At 34.7% G+C, this 21119-nt stretch overlaps 1 protein-coding gene across 1 annotated transcript in view; it reads left to right on the forward strand.

The window, feature by feature from the left end:
• Positions 1-21119, forward strand: part of LOC115223135 (protein unc-13 homolog B-like) — a 393815-nt gene that overhangs the window by 307576 nt on the left and 65120 nt on the right. The window contains exons 12-14 of the mRNA XM_036512114.1: positions 2212-2291; positions 6919-6964; positions 13561-13674. Coding sequence (XP_036368007.1) covers positions 2212-2291; positions 6919-6964; positions 13561-13674 — 240 coding nt within the window. The remainder of the gene's footprint in view (positions 1-2211; positions 2292-6918; positions 6965-13560; positions 13675-21119) is intronic.

Here is a 21119-nt window from a genome sequence, read left to right on the forward strand (position 1 = left end):
TAGGGCTTAAATAATTTATTTAAACCTCTGAAATTATAATAAATTTTCAAACATGTGGCCTTCGTTAAATATATAAACTTTTACAGTATCTTTGCTGATGTTTAGATATTTTACTAAACACTGTTGAAGGATCTACACACATACTTACACATGTATACGTATACTCTCCTTACTCTTTTACTTGTTTCAGTCATTTGACTGCGGCCATACTGGAGCACCACCTTTAATTGAGCAACTCGACCCCGGGACTTATTCTTTTTGTAAGCCCAGTACTTATTCTATCGGTTTCTTTTGCTGAACCGCTAAGTAATGGGGACATAAACACACCAGCATCAGTTATCAAGCAATGCTAGGGGACAAACACAGACACACAAACACACACACGCACATATATATATATATATATATATTATATATATATATATATATATATATATATATATATATATATATACATATATACGACAGGCTTCTTTCAGTTTCCGTCTACCAAATCCACTCACAAGGCTTTGGTTGGCCTGAGGCTTTAGTAGAAGACGCTTACCCAAGGTGCCATGCAGTGGGACTGAACCCAGAACCATGTGGTTGGTATACAAGCTACTTACCACACAGCCACTCCTGATTATGTACATAATCAGATAGCACAATTTCTGCTTACCAAGCTCTTCTTATAAGGCATTGGTAAAAAAAAAGACACTTTTCCAAACTGCCACATAGTCATATTAAACCCCAAACTAAAATTCTTCACCCCAACTACTTCAGCTGCAAAGATGTTTTTATGTCTAAAGAAGAACTTAAATTTATTGTTTCTTTTTGTGGTTGAAATTTGATAATTCCTTATAAAATACTCCATTTACCTCTAAATAATTTAGTGTAGAACTCTCTTTTAACTGTCCAAGGTGCACTTTACTTAATTAATTTATTCCCTACCTGTTTCTGACATTTAAAAATAAAGTTTAGGATCTTTTCGGTTTGAACAGCAGTTTTTTAAAATAATTTCCACGTAACTAAACACTTTTAAACTTCATATACTGGTAGAATGTGTTTATAAAACATCTTTTTCTCTTGGCTTTATTGAGAAAATTCTATAGTTTGTAAGATATTTGTTGTTTATTTTCTTCACTTTCTGCAATTTCAACCAATCAATGACATCTATTGGGGTGAAAACATTCTGTGCCGTATGAATATGTCCCTCGTTTAAGAAACAGATTGGGTTTATTTACATTTCTGAAGAAAAAAGATACCCTTCCCCCACCCCTAACCCTAACCATAAAACAGATTGAAATACAATAGATCGATACTAGGGTCATAATTATGGGTGACAATTTCATATGACACAGCTAGAAAAAACTGCCGTTCAAACTGAAAAGATTCAAATTTTATAGTAACACTTTTAATTTTTATGTTTTATTTCACTGTATTTATTAAATCTTTATTATGATATATTTTGCCTTTTAAAATCCCAGCAAGCTGGGGGTTATTTTTTTCCATTTTTTTTTCATTTAGTATCATAGTTGTTGTTTTAACTCTTTGGCATTTAAACCAAGCTTTTCCAGCCAGCCTAAATATTCTGACCTCTCACACCAAATTTACAACATCATTCTAAAAGTAATCGCATCATTAAAATCTCAGAGTTAATTGATAATGAATTCGAAACAAAGGAAATGCATAAGCATTGTATTTGACTGAGAAATCCAAGTGCTAAAGGGTTAAACATGATAGCGTATGTTGTTTGTCGATATTTCAAAATGTGGATGATCAGCAGAGATACTGTAAATCCTCGAGTATAATCTGCATTTTCTTCCTAAAATTTAAAGGTCAAAATCCCTAGTGCATACTATATACGAGGTTAAAAATGAAAAATATTTTCTAAGCAATGTCTAAGTCTCTATTTGCTGTCCGGCAATGTTTATTCAGACGCATTTTGTGATGTCGGGCACGAAAATACATTAAGCTAAGCCTAAAAGCAATGAAGTCATAAAAGAATCATCCATAACTTGCAGTAAGCAACATTTATTAAAATAAAAGTATTCAGAACACAGAATAACATGTAATGAAAACAATTTGCAATCATATTTACATTCCCATATAACAGTTAAGAACATTACCATTATTGTATTATGTGCGGAAGTGTTTGTTCGATTATTATTATCGTTATTGTTATAATTATTATTATTATTAATAATGTGAAAATATTTGTAATATTTCTAGATCTTCCCGAAGTTGAAGCTGCTGAGCTGCAAAGCAAGCTTGATGTCCTTAATTCCATTATGGACCAAGAGCTTAATCAGGTATTTCTCATTACTTTTTAACATTCAAACAATGCAACACTTGAGATCTGCTTGTAAATAAACGTTCTTCAGAAGTCGATAACTATTAAAATTCATATTGTGTTTCTGTTTGTTTTTTTTCCTTTTCCCTCTTTCAGTTTACATTTAATAAATGTTTGTCTAAAAATGATATTAAATTATATGAAGAGCATTTAGCCATAATTTCTAGTAGGTTTGAAATATTTTCAGCGAATCCAGCAAATCTCAAATGTTATGAAAATAATATTGACATAAATAATCTGGTTAGAAAATTGTAGATATTTCCCCAATTTATGATATAGTATATATCTTGAAGAAGCATCTTACTTATGATTCCTGTCTTGATAATAAAATATTTTATCTGATAAATCTTTCGATATAGAATGATAAATAGGATATGCTTAAATGTATTTTAAAACAAATTGCTGACTCGCTTTGTTTTTCCAGAATTTTATCTGATACCACCACCACCACACATTCCTATTATAAATGGCTCTGTATTCTATCAATGAGTAATGTCGCTAACAGATTACAGTTAGCAGTATTAGCATTGAATGAGATGGCGAGTTTGCACGCCAGGAAAAACGCTTAGCAGCAATTCATCCATCTTTACGTTCTGGGTTCAAATTCTGACTGGGTTGGCTTTGCCTTTCATCCTTCTTGGGGGTCGATAAAACAAGTACCAATTGAGCACTTGGAGTCGATGTAATCGATTTGCTCCCTCTCCCTAATTTGCTGGCTTTGTGCCAAAATTGGAAATTAATATTTAGCATTGAATAAGGGGCTGAGTTGACAGAATTGTTAGCACGACAGGTGTAATACTTCGTGGCATTTTTGCTTGCTCCCTATGTTTTGAGTTCGAATTCTGCCAAGGTCAACTTTTGTCTTTAAAAAATAAATGTAAGCTTAAATTCTTGAGTCATACTGACTCATAAGAGCCAGTTTCTCAGTTTCCATGGCATATATATTCCTCACCTAGACAGGATGCAAATCCGTTATAGGATTACTCACTTTTGCCAGCTGAGTGGACTGGAACAACATGAAATGAAGTGTTTTGCTTAAGAACACAACACGTTGCCTGGTCCAGGAAAAGAAACCACAATCTTACGATCAGGTGTCCAACACCCCTAACCACTAAGCTACACGCCTCCACAGTGTTAGGTATTCTAGTATAGGACTGCTACATCTAGCATGAAAGCCTTTGATCAAAGGATTACTTGATCAGTACTGACCTAGGGTTAAATGATAACAACACCAGTGAGAGCACATCTGATAAGTTAGTCTTAGGTATGGTTACCTTCCTTCCTTTCTTTTTGAGTCATACTGATCCATAAGGGCAGGTTTCATGGTGTATAAATTCCCCATCTGGACGGGACGCCAGACCATCAAAGGGTTACTCATTTGTGCCAGCTGAGGGGACTGGAGTAACGTGAAATGAAGTGTTTTGCTCAAGAACACAACACATCACCTGGTTGAGGAATCGAAACCACAATCCTACGATCATGAGTCCAACACCCCTAACCACTAAGCCATACACCTCCCTTCATCCTATCAGGTCAGTAAAACAAGCACCAACCAAGAACTGGGGTTGCTTTAAGGGATACCTTCCCCCTTTCAAAATTGGTAGCCTTGTCCCAAAATTTGAATCAATATCAGGGCAGTGAGCTGGCAGAACCGTTAGCATGCTGGGCAAAATGCTTAGCGGTGTTTCATTGGCTGTTACATTCTGAGTTCAAATTTCACCAAGGTCAACTTTGCCTTTTATCCTTTCAGGGTCGATTAAATAAGTACCAGTTATGCACTGGTGCTGATATAATCAACTTAATCCCTTTGTCCATCCTTATTTGTCCCTTCTGTGTTTAGACCCTTGTGGGCAATAAAGAAATAAATATCAGAATCGGAAATTCATTGTTAGCATTGAATAGAGAAACTGATTTTGTTGTTGTTGTTTAGACCTGGGTGAGTCCTTGTTGAACAAATCTGTAGCCAAAGGCAGCCCAATTATGACTAAACTACCTTTTATTCTGTCCAAAGCCTAAAGCATTCCTATATGCCCTAGCTGGCAGAAACGTTAGCACATTGGGTGAAATGCGTAGCCATATTTCGTCTGCCGTTACGTTCTGAGTTCAATTTCTGCCGAGGTCGACTTTGCCTTTCATCCTTTCGGGATCGATAAATTAAGTACCAGTTACGCACTGGAGTCAATGTAATCGACTTAATTCGTTTGTCTTTGTTTGTGCCCTCAGTGTTTAGCCCCTTGTGGGTAGTAAAGAAATATATCATTATTATTATTATTATTATTATTACTTAACATAAGTGTGATTTGGAGAATATTTGGCTGCTATTTTTAGCACATTGAGAAATCATGTAGCAGCTTGCATTGTTAGTCCATATAAAATTGTTTTTTCTGGAATTCGTAGTAAAACATTGATTCAGTAAAATGTATGGGAGAAAAAAGAAAGAAAAAAATTCTTGCTTCAAGGCTCAGTGAATTCGTTACGATACTCTGGAGGACAACTTCGTTTACACTCTCTTGTTGTTTCGGGGAATATTTTGTTTCTATCCCTTTTGTTTTTTGTTTTTGGTTATATACTGCTAATATACCTTTGATATGGAGGCTCTGAAAAATGGTTTTCGGTCTTCATGGTTTTTCTCTCTCTCTCTCTCTCTCTCTCTCTCTCTCTCTCTCTTTCATAGTCATATGCTTTAAAAATATCAGTTTGAAATCACTGAATGCGTTTAATAACACATATTAAAATATTTGTGAGTAGGTTACGGTTACATATTGCATTAGTTATTATACCCCAATGATTTAAACAGAGAGAAAGCTTTTATGCGATGTGGCTTCTGTGGATGTCTAGATATAGCTGCCAAATCTCCCTCATATTAAACTTTAACATTTGAAGTCAAAGCAAGGAGACAGTAACACTGATTTGAACACATCGATACATACATGCATATATATATATATCATCATCATCATACGTCTGTTTTCCATGCTGGCATGGGTTGGACAGTTTGACTGAGGTCTGGAAAGCCAGTGGCTGCACCAAGCTCCAATCTGATCTGACAATGTTTCTACAGCTGGATGCCCTTCCTAACACCGACCACTCCAAGAGTGTAGTGTGTGCTTATTACATTCCACCGGCACAGGAACCAGTCAGGGCACTATCATCAGCCCTGTTTGGATGGTGCTTTTTGTGTTCCACTGGCACGAGAGCCAATCAGGCAGGCGTGACATTCATCATGTTCGGATAGTGCTTTTTACATGCCGCCGGTATGAGAGCCAGTCAATGGGCACTAGCATTGGCCACATTTGGATAGTGTTTTTTACATGCCACCGGTATGGGAGCCAGTCAAGGGGCACTAGCATTGACCACATTTGGATGGTGCTTTTTACGTGCCACCAGCACAGGAGCCAGTCAGGCAGACCTGGCATCAACCATGTTCAGATGGTGCTTTTTATGTGCCATCAGCACTGAAGCCAGTCAGGGGGCACTGACATCGACCATGTTTGGATGGTGCATTTTATGTGTCACTGGAACAGGAGCCAGTCAGTGGGCACTGGCCACTGCTATAATTTTGGTTTTACTTGACTCAACAGGTCTTCTCAAGCATATCATATTGCCCGACACATCAAGAATACTTTTAAATGGGCCAGACATGCAACACTGGCATCGGCCATGGCTGCAATCTCACTTTCGTTGCCGGTCTTCTCAATCCCAGCATATCTCCAAAGGTCTCGGTCTCCTGTCATTCTATTAAAGTTGCAACATTATCACAAGTCTGTTACACAGAGTTTCATGTTCCCATTCTTTGGACATATATATTTTATTTATACACACATATACACAATAGGCTTCTTTCAGTTTCCGTCTACCAAATCCACTTGCAAAGTTTTGGTCTGCCTGGGTCTGTAGTAGAAGATGCCTGTGTGGTTAGAAAGCAAATTTTTTTTACATTGGGTAATATAAACTTTGATGTATTTAATGTTATTCTGATGCCACATAAAAGGCACTGGTGATGGTGCCATGTAAAAAGCACCCAGTTCCCTTTGTAAAGTGGTTGTCACTAAGAAAGGCATCCAGCTGTAGAAACTGAGCCAAAACGGACAATGAAACCTGGTGCAGAGCCAGGCCTTGCCAGCTTTTACTAAACTATCCAACCCACCCATGCCAGCAAGGAAAATGGACTTCAAATAATAGTGATTTCTGTTCATGAAATTGCTATAAAAATATATCAATTAGTTTTACTAATGTAGTAGTAATAGGTAATGAGCCCTAGGGGTCATAAGGCTGGAGCTTAACCTAATTTCTGAAGCATATAAGTGACTGAGATTACACGCCCCCCCCACCCCGCCCCTTCCACCACCTCCCGGAATGGAATACCCTTCCATTGTAGGGTTTAACTTCCCAAGTGTTATCGAAACACATTTACAGCTGAGTGGACTGTAACGACATGAAATGAAGCACTTTGTTTCATTTAGTAATGTAGCCGAAAAAAAGAAAAAGAAAAGGAAAAACTTATTTGAAATTTCTTCTGAGAGAATGCAGGAATGTCTATGAATGACATAAACCATTTACCAATTTCTCTAATTTTATTTTCGCAGTATGATTCGATACAAGATCAACAAAGAAGACAGACTTACTCCCAGTGTAAGTAAATTCCAGAAAATTCTTCCAGTTCTTTATTTCTCCGTGTAATTTTGTCTCCCCAATCCCCAAATTTATTTCAATGATTTGTTCTTGCAGAAGTTCTCATATTCAAATTTAGTTCAATATACATATGTGTATACAAAAGAGTTTTTCTCAATTGCCATAACGTAATGGATGTATATGTATATATGTATGTATGTATGTATATACAAGAGGGTGCTAACATGTCCCTGGCTTTAAGGGTGCCGTGAAAGTACTGGTCAGAAGCCCAACCTTTCAAATTATTTTACAGGACTCAGAAAAACTGAAGAACCACTGCAATAAGTGAATCTGAGGGGGGAATGTATTCAATAAAATCATAATTAAATGATCCTCCTGTATTTTCTTTTGCCCAAAGCCAGGAACTTTTCAGCACCCACTTACACACACACACACACACACACACACACACACAAACATATTTACGTATATATAAATAAACATACATGTATATGCATTTGTTATTCATTTATTTTTTTACTGGTTTCATTGGACTGTGGTCAACTTAGGGGTTTCTGTCTTGAAGGGTTTTTGTTCATTCCTAATCAACGTTCCCCCCCACCACCACTCTTACTTATTTCAGTCCGTACTTATATTATTGATCTCTGTCTATTGATCTACTAAATTGCAGCTTCTGATGTAATGAAACACAAGTCAGTTCCTGTGTTAAAACCATTCCCCCACCACACACACATGCACACACACACACACACACACGCACCACGCACACACACACACACACGCACCACACACACACAAAACATAGACATATGCACATTTACAAACGCTCACATAGTCTTATATTCTTAAGATGCACATGCACTTGCACACATCTAAACACATGCACATTGCATTTCATTGGCAACGTGGTTATTCAGTTAAGTGCATATACATACATACATACATAGATTTTTTTTCTCACATCACTATTTATTCATACATGCACACTTCCTTGCATGTGTGCACAATTACTTGTGCATGTGAATTCACTCACAAACACACGAGCATGATCGCAGATACACACACTTATTTGCACTCACTTGATCTCAAAAGTCAATCGGTGTTTTTCTTTTTTTTTTTTGTTTTTTTGCTCTCTCACCTGTTTCTTTACACACATGCGCACGTATCCGTACACCTGTGCACATGCATTCACATAGCCATGCATGCACGATTATATAGTTATTCACACACACACACACCTGCACATGCACATAAACACCCACATGTAAGCACACTCACAATCATTCATGCACTTCACATATGTATACATGCACACACACACACACAGATAAATAGATAGACAGATACACTGTATATCGATCTATTTATGTTTTATGTATCTATAATATATATATATATATATATATATATTTATATATATATATATTTATATATTATATATATATATATATATATATTATATATATATATATATATATATATATAATGTATGTACATTATATATATTATATGCATATATATGCATATATATATATGTATATATATATATGTGTGTGGAGGCGCAATGGCCTAGTGGTTAGGGCAGCGGACGCGCGGTCGCAGGATCGCGGTTTCGATTCCCAGACCGGGCGTTGTGAGTGTCACGTGATATATATGTGTGTGTGTATATATGTGTGTGTGTTTTTATATATATATATGTATGTACACACACACACACACACGTGCATATATATATATATATATATATACACATATGTATGTATGTATATATATATATATGTCTTCATGTTCAAATTCCTCCGTGGTTGACTTTGCCTTTCATCCTTTCAGGGTTGATAAAATAAGCACCAGTTGAACACTGGGGTCGATGTAATCGACTGCTCCCCCCCATCTCCACTCGCCCGTCCACCAAAATTCTTGGCCTTGTGTCAAAATTTAAAATCAGTATTAGGAACTAAAAACTCTTGAAGGTGAAGCACCAGTTTGGCCACAATCCAAAGACTAAAACTATTAAAAAAAATTTTTTTTTATATATATAATTATAATTGTAAATACTTTTGAATTCTGTTTCACTAATTAGCAGCAGTGCCCCAGTATGGCCACAGCTCTTGAGCTGATACTAGTGAAGGGGAAAAAAATCAAAAAAAAATTATGTCTAAGTCAGAACTGAAATATCTAAAGTTGCAACCATATTTGCCCCTGCTTCTAAATATTAGTAATATTAATATAGAAGGCTAAAATATTAAAATATCACGTAGACTTCCTCCTTTCTTAGTTATAGTCCTTGATATCTAACTCAGAGAATAGCACAATAAGGATTGAATGAATTTGTTTGCCTTAAATCAATGGAAAAATTTTAAAGAATATCATGAAATTTCTTGAGAGAAATTAAAAACCATGTTAGATTTTATATTTGAAAGTTTAATTTGTTTTGTAATTAGTGAACAAAAACCAGCAAAAGTTATTTTTACTAAATTGAAGCTAATTCTATTCTAGTTTGCCCATTTAAACTTATTAATTAACTTAAAATATAATCTTTCTAAACTTTTACTATTTAACATACATAGCTTAGAAGTTAACAAAATTTTGTTTTAGTGTTTACAGCATATGCTATTTAGCTGTTTGTAATTTAGATTAAAGAATATTTTATTATTTCTTTCACTATTCTAACTCATATTTTTGTTTCATTGGCTCTTTTGGAATAATTATTGGCAATTATAATTTTTGAAGTGAACTAAAATGGTTGTTCTTGGCTAGCATTAAAATACAATCATTTAGTTTCGGACATATGTTAGTTTTCTTTATGTGTTTCGTTTATTTTCTCTAATTATATATGATTTTTAGAAATATTTTAACTAACAAACGGTAATCAGCATGTGTTCCACTCCTAAATAACAACAGAGTGGTTTCTGATTGGAAGGCATTCAGATGTGAACATTTCTTCCAACAAATAAACCATTAATAAACCTTTCCACTGAAGCAAGAATGGTAAAAATTAAATTTAAAAGCGTAGGCGAAAAATATAAACATTTTCCTTCGTCGAAGGAACCCTCTTTTACTCTGTCAATGTTGTGTTTGGTATGCTGAATCCAATATTTGATGTGCCATGGAATTACTCCGTTCTGTGGCCAAGTACCATCTCTGCCAAAAGCTAAAGGTTGACCATAGTTAATGACTTCATACACTTAACCATTTTGCATTTAAACAAGTCGTATCCAGTCCAAATATTTTATCACTATTTTGTTCAAACCAACCAGATCCAGTCTTTCAAACCTACCCTGCAATGTAAAAACGAATAATCACATCATGAAAATCTCAAACCTATGAGATAATATGGGATTAATTCAAAACAATATGAATAAATAATCCTCACATTTGACAGAGACATTCTGAATGCTTTTGGATAAAGCTTGATTCAAAATAAGTTTTGTTTCCTGTCATTGATATGTTGTTTCTAGTATTTATTCAGTGACCACCACCCATTTTTTCTGCCAAAAAAAAAAGCAAAAAGAGAAGTGTAGTGAATGAAAGTTCAACTCTATATCAATGGTCATCTATCCATCCATCCGTGTCAGGTGACTTGCACAAACCAATGTAACAATTCTATGCCAGACGTCTCAATCAGTCGGTGAAGCATGAACGTCTGGCCTGGGTTTTAGTCACAATAGTCTTTCACTACCTGAAATACCTTATCCGTTCATGCCATCAGAGCGGATGATAGCAGCAGTTTGCTAACTGAACTGAGGATAAAGACCCCTTCAATCGTGAATGTCCATGACATTGCACCTAGAAAGTTCCCCTCCGAAGCACAAGTCCAAGCAAGGTTGTTTATGGAAGATTAGCAGTCACCCGGGCATACCAGCCTCCCCCTCTCCATGCCACTGATGTTATCTAAGCAATAGGTAAACACCAATACAGCTTGGCACCAATGATGTCACAACTCATTTCTATAGCTGGGTGAACTGGAGCAACATGAAATAAAGTGTCTTGCTCCAGAACACAGCACACAGCCCAGTCCAGGAACCGAACTTGCAACCTTGCAATTATAAGCTCAATACCCTTATTATGAACCATATGTCTTCACACAATATGTGTAACATAATATATATCTAAATTTTTTTCTCTCTCTCTCTCTCTATCTATCTATCTATCTATCTATACATACATATATACATATATATATATATATTTATTTATTTATTTATTTTCAAAGTTGTAAGATTTTTCAGTTTTCCCCTGTTTCCATTTAAGTGTTAAAAAGTATTTACATATTAAAGGATTATTCTTGTTTAGTATGTTACTGTTAAATGGAGTTAAATAATGACTATGTCAAGGGAAATTATTTCTTGTTGCTAATCAATACATAATCTGCAAGGATATTTTGTTGAAAAACTCTAGTGGCCATAACTTGTCAATAAAGCTTGTCAAAAGCATTACATTTAAACTCTTAGGCAACACATATTCTGCTGAGATTGTCATCTTAACTGAAAATGAAATATAATTCTTCTTTACAATTAAATAAACGGTGTTAGAAAGCGTTTATATTCAACAGATGTTCACAAAAATGTGGAAATCTCTAACTCAGAGAAAATATTACAGCGATATAATAGACATAATACATATTGTGAAACTGTGTGTATGTATGTGTGTGTGCATTATATATGAATAAAAATGTGTGAGTGTGTGTGTGTGTGTACACCAGAGAATTTTGTTTCAAATTCAGATTTGAAATCAATATTCTACATAATTACAAATATATTAGTTTTCTCATTTTGTTTTTTTTTTTTGCTTATTAGTAATAATAATACATTCATACATGCATGTATGCATTTATGTGTACACACACACACACACATACATACATACATATATTGTAAATATGTATATTTATATATTCAACATTAATAAACACCCGATAACTGTTATAAGATAATTTTAAATAAGCACTTGACCAATTATAAAAGGAAGTTCATGGGTTTGGAAATGGTTGTGAGATCTGGGAAGAAGAGGATACAAATGTTTGTGGATTGACCCTTGCTCTGTAAAAGAATTTCTCCGCCATATAAATTATTTGTCTTAAAATAACAGATTCCTCTTCTTGCCATGCTACACAAACTTAATCCAAACTACTCAAACTTCACTGTTTCACATAGTGCCACCAAAATCCTTGAGTTCTGGTTTTTAACTCAACCAACTAGCTTGGCCATTTATTGTGTTGTTGCATGTTTTAGAAATTCTTTGCGAAAATTATTTTTGTTTACAATTTTGGCTGATTTAAGCACATGCCTTACGTGTGATGTAATGCTTTTAATATGCATTTAAAACTCAAGCTTGTTTAAATTTACAAAATTAACTGCAGTTTTGAATTTAATGGAACATATCCATATTTCAGCCAAATTTTCTAGCATACAAGTTAATGTAGTATTTAGTGTAAAACATGTTATGTAAGCATTCAGACTTTATCACCGTCATTTGAAATCCTGCTTGCTGCATTGCACATGGAACTTTTGGTCTTCCAGAGTTGACTTGGTGTTTAAATTGACCTGCCATTTGTTTGGCTGTATATTTTGGTCTACACAATTTGACTTGTTTGCTCGAAAATTTGGTAGTTTAAATGCTGTGTGACATTTGATGAGTGCACAGAATCAGTTATTTGACATGGTTTATTGCTAGTTTATGACTACATGCATTCCTTGGTTTACAAACATTCGAAAGCAGAAAAAAAAAACATTTTGCTATATTTTTCTTTCTTTCATTTCTGTGGTTTAATTGTCTTTTAGAAAAGGAACACATGATTTATCTTTTAATTGTAGATGTAAACATATATATATAATGATCTAAATGCTTAGCTTTTAATCTTTTTTCATTTTCTCTTTTTCTTTTTTTGCTTCTCCAAGCTAAAAACATTAAAAGATTATAAAGATATATTTGCTGACTCAAAATCACAAATATAGTGTTTTCAGTCTGTTATCTGTCATATTCATAAGCACTCTATGAACTTAGAATATGTGATTAAATATGCTATGTCTTTTGGCTGTCAAATTAAGTTTTTAGAAAAATTCACTTACTTTTGCATGAGCCATTAGACATGTTTTTTTTTCTTTCCTAATTTAAAATTTTTTGCATTGCTCAGTTTCTTTATGAATTTAACAAAGAAATAAATTGAATATTCTCAAATGTAAAAATAATTTTTTGGGAAGAAAAAATAAAAAAAAAGATAAAATACACAATCTATACGTATCTTCAAATGTAAGAAATAAAAACATAAATGAGTAAATAGATAAATTAGTTATTTTAAGCTTTTAACTTGAAAATGTGTTTGAAAAAATTTATTTTTTAAAGTTTGGAAATAACGAAATTGTTTTTTTTTAAATTTCGGAATTATTAAATTATAAATCAAATAAATTAGGATAGTTAATAAAAAAAAAAAATAATAAACAAACCACAACATATTGATAGGAGCTAATATAATTATATGATACTTTTTGTGTCACGGCAGAGGGGGAAAGCTTTCTAAAATCATTCTGTTTATAGATTGAACACCAATAGACAATTTAGTTGTCCATTATTGATCTGTGGAAGGTTTGCTTTTCCAGTTTCACCACTTATGGCTGGTCACAGTCTAAACTCATCACTTAACAGTGATGAACATTTAGGCCAAGATAATCTACTCAACTGTTCGAAGGAGACAGTTGGCCGTCCTTTACCAAGTAAGATAACATGAGTCGATATTACACGCAACCGACTGTCTCAATTCCTGTCAGACTATATGTGATCCTCCAATGTAATGTTTGTGTATCAATAAGTGACCCTTGTTGTCTTTAACTGTCCATTCGATGAGGTCTTTTCACACTACAGTTTTAAATTATGAATTGTTACAAACCTGTGTCCCTACCTCTGAGAAAAAAAAAATGCAAAGAAAAAATCTTGAAACTACTGACATGCTGTTAAATGTTTATTTATTTTAGGTTAATATTTCTTAATAATGATAATCATAAATAATAAGAATGATGGTGATGATGATGATGATGATAATAATAATGATAATAATGATAATAATAATAATAATAATAATAATAATAATGATAATAATGGGAATGATAGCAAAAGGGGCTGATTGCTACCTAACTCAGATACAAGGAAACCCCTAAATGGCAGAAATTCAAAAGATAGTGCTCATGGGAACTGCTCATATCCTACGCAAAATACTTTCTATGTAATCTCAAGTTTTAAAACAAACATAATTTTCGTATTTTTTTTCTTTTCTTTTTTCTTTTTCTTTCTTTTTTTTTCTAGACATTCACTAGTACAACACCAAAAAAACCCCCAAATATATGGCACACTAGGCATAACAACAACATGAACTTCCAACCTGTTGTCTCTTGAGGTCTCTGGGTGAGACTTGGAGCCAACTTGTACAAATATAAAGCAAAAGTCAAACATAGAATAATAATAATAATAATAATAATAATTATGGTTTCAAATTTTACCACAAGGGCAGGAATTTAGGGGGAAGCGATGAGTCAATTACATCAACCCCAGTGTTCAACTAGTACTTATTTTATTGACCTTGAAAGAATGAAAGGCAAAGTGAACCTCAGTGTAATTTGAACTCAGAACATAAAGACAGATGAAATGCTGCTAAGCATTTTGCCTGGCATTCTAACAATTAATAATATTAATAATAATAATGTGCTGTTTATCTTGATCACCATGTTGCACACAAATGGTTGTGATGCATGTGCCTGGTGTACCTTTATCAGGCGAACAGTCATGATGGTTATATTGGGTTTTATATATTTGTACTCCCACGGCGGCGAGCTGGCAGACATGTTAGCGTGCTGGGCGAAGTGCTTAGCGGTACTTCATTTGCCGTTACGTTCTGAGTTCAAATTCTGCTGAGGTCAACTTTGCCTTTCATCCTTTCAGGGTCGATTAAATAAGTACCAGTTACGCACCGGGGTCGATGTAATCGACTTACTCCCTTTGTCTGTCCTTGTTTTTCCCCTCTGTGTTTAGCCCCTTGTGGGTAGTAAAGAAATATATATTTGTACTCCCATGTCACTTTGATGGAATGTGCTGCTCTCTCACTCAATAATAATAATTGTTTCTACTATAGGCACAAGATCTGAAATTTTGGGGAAGGGGAAAAATTGATTACACCGACCCCAGCGCTCAACTGGTACTCATTTCATTGACCCCGAAAAGGATAAAAAGTGGGATCAACCTCTGTGTAAATTGAACCACTGGTCCCTCTAATGGATCAACATTTGGCAGGCTCTCCTCCTCCCATTCATTCTCCACGTTCAGCAGTCTTTCATAATAGCTTCTTGAAGTCTCTTTCTTTTCCGAATCATTAAAAGCAAGTGCCTCATCATCCATGCTGACACATTTCCCTCCTGTGACATCACAATTTTCTCTCACACACTGTCTTGCAATCCAAAATACATCAGTTCTTTGATCCTCACGTCACTGGATATTAGCAAACTTCTTTTCTGCTTTGCCCTTGCTATATATACCTGTTGATGATGTATGTATATACATATACACATACACACATATATATATATATATATATATAGAAGTAAATATATGGCACAATGAAGTACCGATATTTATATATATATATATACATGTATATATATGTATATTCATATGTATATGTATGTGTGTGTATATGTGTGTATATATGTGTATGTGTATATGTGTGTGTGTATATATATATATATATATGCATACATATGTATATAAATATACATATGTATATATATGTATATATATGTATATATATATCTATATATATATATATATATATATATATGTATATAATATATATATATATATGCATACATATGTATATATATGTATATACATATACATATGTGTATAAATATATATATATATATGCATACATATGTATATATATGTATATACATATACATATGTATATAAATATACATATGTATATGTATTCACACACATGTATGCATGTGTATATGTACATGCATGCATGTATGTATACATTTACTTACTGATCATCAACTCAATAGTGATCATATTTCTACCAAGTTATCTTCCAAAGCATTCTAATTATTATTCAATATAATCAACAATTTTAAAGTACTTTACTGTCCTATCTGTAACTTGAAGTTTCAGCATATACTTGTGTTGACTAACTGAAATCTCATATTAATGTTAATCTCATGTCATAAGATTTTAACCCAAAATTTCCATTCAAACACGAACACTTTAGAGTGAGTGGTCTCAGGTGTGTTAGTGAAAGTATTATTCCATGTTGTGTGCATCGTTCTTAGATATATATATATATATAGAGAGAGAGAGAGCATTTTCAAGAATTCCTTTCTTTAAATGACAAAGTTAGTTACATTTGTTCAGGATGGTGGAACACAAGTAAGCTATAATGGCTGTTTCTCGCTTTTTTGGTTTTTTTCAGTCAAACAGCTTGTCTGTTTTGACTAAGATGATCTAGAAATATTAATATAGACTAGCTTATTCTGTTTTATCATATTTCATTCTCATCTATTCTATGGTTTATCAACCATTCAGCCAATATATACATCTATATATAAATATCTTGAATGATTAAATGATACAGAAACTTGAAGTGCTGTGTGCGAGTCTCCATAACTGTATCATTCAATAAATATTTCTTCTATTTCCAATGGTATTGAGATCAATCTCATGATTTGACTATATATATATTATATTATTTAGGCTGATCAAATGGCCCAACACTCTGGAGCTTCTTCCCAGACATTTTTCTAGTTTCTTTCTCTCTGATACATACACACACCGTCACATAAATGTATGGCTCCTATTTCTTCACCATTCACACCATTTTCTCACTGCTCTTCTCCTCATAGTACCTCTACCCACTCAACATACCTTCTAGTCTTTTGCCTCTCTGGCCTACCTCAGGAACCCTCATATCTCAATTTCTTTCATTGAATCTATCAGGATTTCTTTCCACTAAATCTCGTGCTCCCTTCCAGCCCCTTTATTTTACACTTTCTGCCCATACACATCCTTATACAGTGCATCCTTTTCTCAATAATCCTTGCCACAAATCCTTTTCCTTTTGCTTCTTCCCTGCCATACATCCCACTGGACTTCACAGATGTTATAGCACTCACATCTAATGAAATAGATCAAATTCAACAGCTGTTCAACAGAGTAGAAGCATCAGCTGCCAAAACTGGACTGCACACAAATCTCAAGAAAATGAAAAATATATTCCATTTTCTTTCAACCAATCCATGTTATCCAAATTATTCCATGTCTTCCAACCAACCAAGTGATGCTAAACTGTTTGCTTTGAGCAGTTCCAAATTGGATGTTTCTGAAGTCTTCAAGTATTTAGATGGTTGGGTGAGCAGACCGGAAGCAGACGTCAATATCAGGAAGGCACAAGCATGAACAACCTATCACAAATTAAAGAAGGTCTGGAACTCCAAGCGAATCAAAACCAAGCTGTTCGTTGCAACTGTTGAATCAGTGTTATTATTATACGGCAGCGAGACATGGACACTGACAAGGAAATTATCAAACGGGCTAAATGGATGCTACACAAGGATTCTATGAATGGGTCTAAATGTGAAATGACAGCAACATATGACAAGCAAATGCCTTTATGGAGACCTGCCAAGAGTTAGTGAGAAGATCAGGCAAAGACAATAGTGACTATTTGATCATTGCGTGTGCCACCCTGATCTGGAAGCAGCCAAATTAGTCTTGTGGGTCCCAGTTCATGTTGGTGTCAGAAGAGGAAAACCTCATCACACTTTACATCGACAATACGATCGCAGACACTGGCTTGGAATGCATCCAGGACATCAAGGCAGTGATGATGGACTGAGAAGTGTGGCAGGTGGACTTTGTTGCATGCAGCCTGAGTTGGAACCCAGCCATAATAATAATAATAATAATAAAAATAATAATAATAATAATAATAATAATAATAATAATTAATTCTTTTTATTGGCCACAAGGGCTGACAAACATGATTGGAAAACATAAAGGGACAAAACAGGACGAAAGGTTACAAAAGGTTTTGTCCGTTTTTCGAAAGAAAAATGTCCGTGTAAATAAGCTTTACAACAACGAAAAAAATCAACAATTTACAAAACTCCCAATAGAGGAGACGCTTCGAAAAAAGAAAAGGTCTCACGTGGAAGGTGAATGGCACATAATAATAATAATAATAATAATACTTCCCAACCATCATATAGTGACTAATCTGCTATTCTGTTACTCTCTCCACCATTGCAGTTCATGCCTTGTTCTCCCTCATCTTCCTGCCTGGAGTCATTTCCCACACTTCTATTCTCCCTCAGTCATAGGTGCCACTTCAGGCTCTTAACTGTATAAGCTATGAAACGATCTTCACTAGAGCTGGTGTCACATAAAAGCACCCAGTACACTCGTTATAGTGGTTGATGTTAGAAGGAATATCCAGCAAATGAAACCAAGTCAAAGTAGACATTGGTGCATAAAGCTGTCCTCTGATTCATTAGATCCTGTTGAACAAGGATCTTATAAATCAGAGGTATGTGACCATGCAGGCATGGTCTCTCTTTCCCTCTCACATGATCTCTCATTCCCTCCCACCCTCTCTCTCTCTCTCTCTCATACACGAGAACTTTAATGAGTTTTCTTAGTCTGTATGGTTTTGCTAATTATTTTCCATAAATAATTAGTAATATTTACTGTTTCCATGGAAACTTTAATCTTATGTAAAAGAATAATGGATGTAGCTTTTCGGTTAGTAGTTATTGATTCACAATAATAAATAATTGTGTATAGTATTATGAATTGAAACGCCTGTATGAATTTGAACTGCTATAACTATATTATCAATGTACTTATAATGGTGATCCACAGCCGAACACCTTGAAACAGAAGCTTACTGATCTGTTTACATATGTACCTGATCAGTTACCTGTAATTTATCACATTTCCTTTGAACAGACTATTTACGAGAATTAAAACAGGAAAACCAGAAACTGAAGCCGAAATGACTAGCTACAAAAACATAATAGTGTCTCTTCATAGACAGAACTGTGATAATTTAAATTTCAGACATCATCATCATCATCATCATACATCTGGTTTTTGTTTTCTATGCTGGCATAGGTTGGACAGGTCTTACAGCATTTTATCATTAATAAATGTCTCCATAACCAGATGATGAAGGATCTTGTCACAATCCTTCACCATCTAGTGCTCACAGCAACTAAGAAAGCTGGTTGTCTTTGTTGTGCTTTAGTATTTTTTTTTATACTTTCTACATTTTTCTTTTATTTTTCATTTTTCTGTCCTTCCCATTCACAATCACATAAATATCATCATCATCATTTAAAGTCCGCTTTCCATGCTAGCATGGGTTGGACGGTTCAACTGGGGTCTGGGAAGCCAGAAGGCTGCACCAGGCCCAGTCTGATCTGGCAGTGTTTCTATGGCTGGATGCCCTTCCTAATGCCAACCACTCCGTGAGTGTAGTGGGTGCTTTTTACGTGCCACAGGCACAGGTGCCAGACGAGTCTGGCAAACGGACACGATCGGATGGTGCTTTTTATGTGCCACCGGCATGGAGGCCAGTCGGGGCGGCATTGGCAACGGCATGTTCGGATGGTTGTCTTACGTGCCACCGGCACTGGTATCACAGCTACAATTTCCATTGATGCTGATCGATTTTGATTTTGATTTTGATTTTCACTTGCCTCAACAGATCTTCACAAGTAGAGTTTTGTGTCCCAAGAAGGAAATGTATGCATAAGTGGACTGGCTACATCCCAGGTAGAGGCCACGGGTTATGGTCTCACTTGTCCTGCCAGGTCTTAAATTTAATAAATCTTGTTTTAGCCAATGAATATGCAATAGTTAATATATTTGATACAGGACACATTGAAAATCTAATTAGAAATAATTATTCCATGAAGAAAGAACAAGGTCAAGTCACATGTCACTTTTTTCCTTTGCTGGATCCGTTGTACTTTACAATTGTTAGTTGAAGTCTGAACTGCTGTAAACTCAAAAAGTATTGTGGACATAAAAATTTGGCATTTATGATCCACCTTGGATGCCACACTTCATGTCCACTGTTTTTTTCTTGGCCTTCTTTTTTACCAGGAGACATCTTGCTCTCCATATTTGTCATTTATTGCAATCCTTCTCATTTCATTGTTGGTTCTGTGACACTCTAACAATATTACGAAATGCTTAGTGGTATTTCGTCTGTCTTTACGTTCTGAGTTCAAATTCTGCCTTTCATCCTCTTGGACTCGATTAAATAAGTAGCAGTTATGCACTGGGATCAATGTAATCAACTTAATCCCTTTGTCTGTCCTTGTTTGTCCCCTCTATGTTTAGCTCCCCTCTATGTTTAGCTGGGGGGAAATAAATAAATAAATAAATATTACTGGAATAACATATTTACTTACAGGAGAATCTCTGAATCTATGCTACCAATTTATCAATTATTGGAATTTTACCCTGTATCTTTTGCTTTGTTATCTATTTAACTCTTTAATAAAAGAATCTATTATTTTGTTATTTAAAAACCATTTTAAATAACTACACTTTGATGCCTCTATCACTCTCTCTCTCTCTCTCTCTCTCTCTCCCCCTCTCATCTAATTATACTTATTTCTGCCATCAACGTAACTTTTTCCATGCTTCTATATATAAACCAGAGCCACTTATCTATTTTATTATTTAACACATATGCTTTTATAATTCATTTTAGGCTATAGGTACAGGCATGGCTCTGTGGTTGAGAAGTTTGCTTCTTGGCTATATGGTTCTAGGTTCAGTTGCACTGTTTGTCATCGTGAGCAAGTGTTTTCTGTTATAGCTCTGGGCCAACCAAAGCCTTGTGAACGAATTTGGTGAAAAGAAACTGAAGGAAGCTCATCATACATATGCATTTATATCTGTTTGTATTAGAGTCTCCTTGTTTTGACACCATGCAATAGTTGTAAATAAGTGTAACCATCATACAAGTAATGTCATTCATTTCTGATGTAAGGACAAATAAAATGGCGCTATGCATTTTGTCTGGTGTGCTAAAAATTTTGCCAGCTTGCTGCCTTATGCAACATTTTAATAACCCTTTCTACTACGGGCACAAGACCTA

Source organism: Octopus sinensis, linkage group LG22 (genome assembly GCF_006345805.1).
Source record: "Octopus sinensis linkage group LG22, ASM634580v1, whole genome shotgun sequence".
NCBI lineage: Eukaryota > Metazoa > Mollusca > Cephalopoda > Octopoda > Octopodidae > Octopus > Octopus sinensis.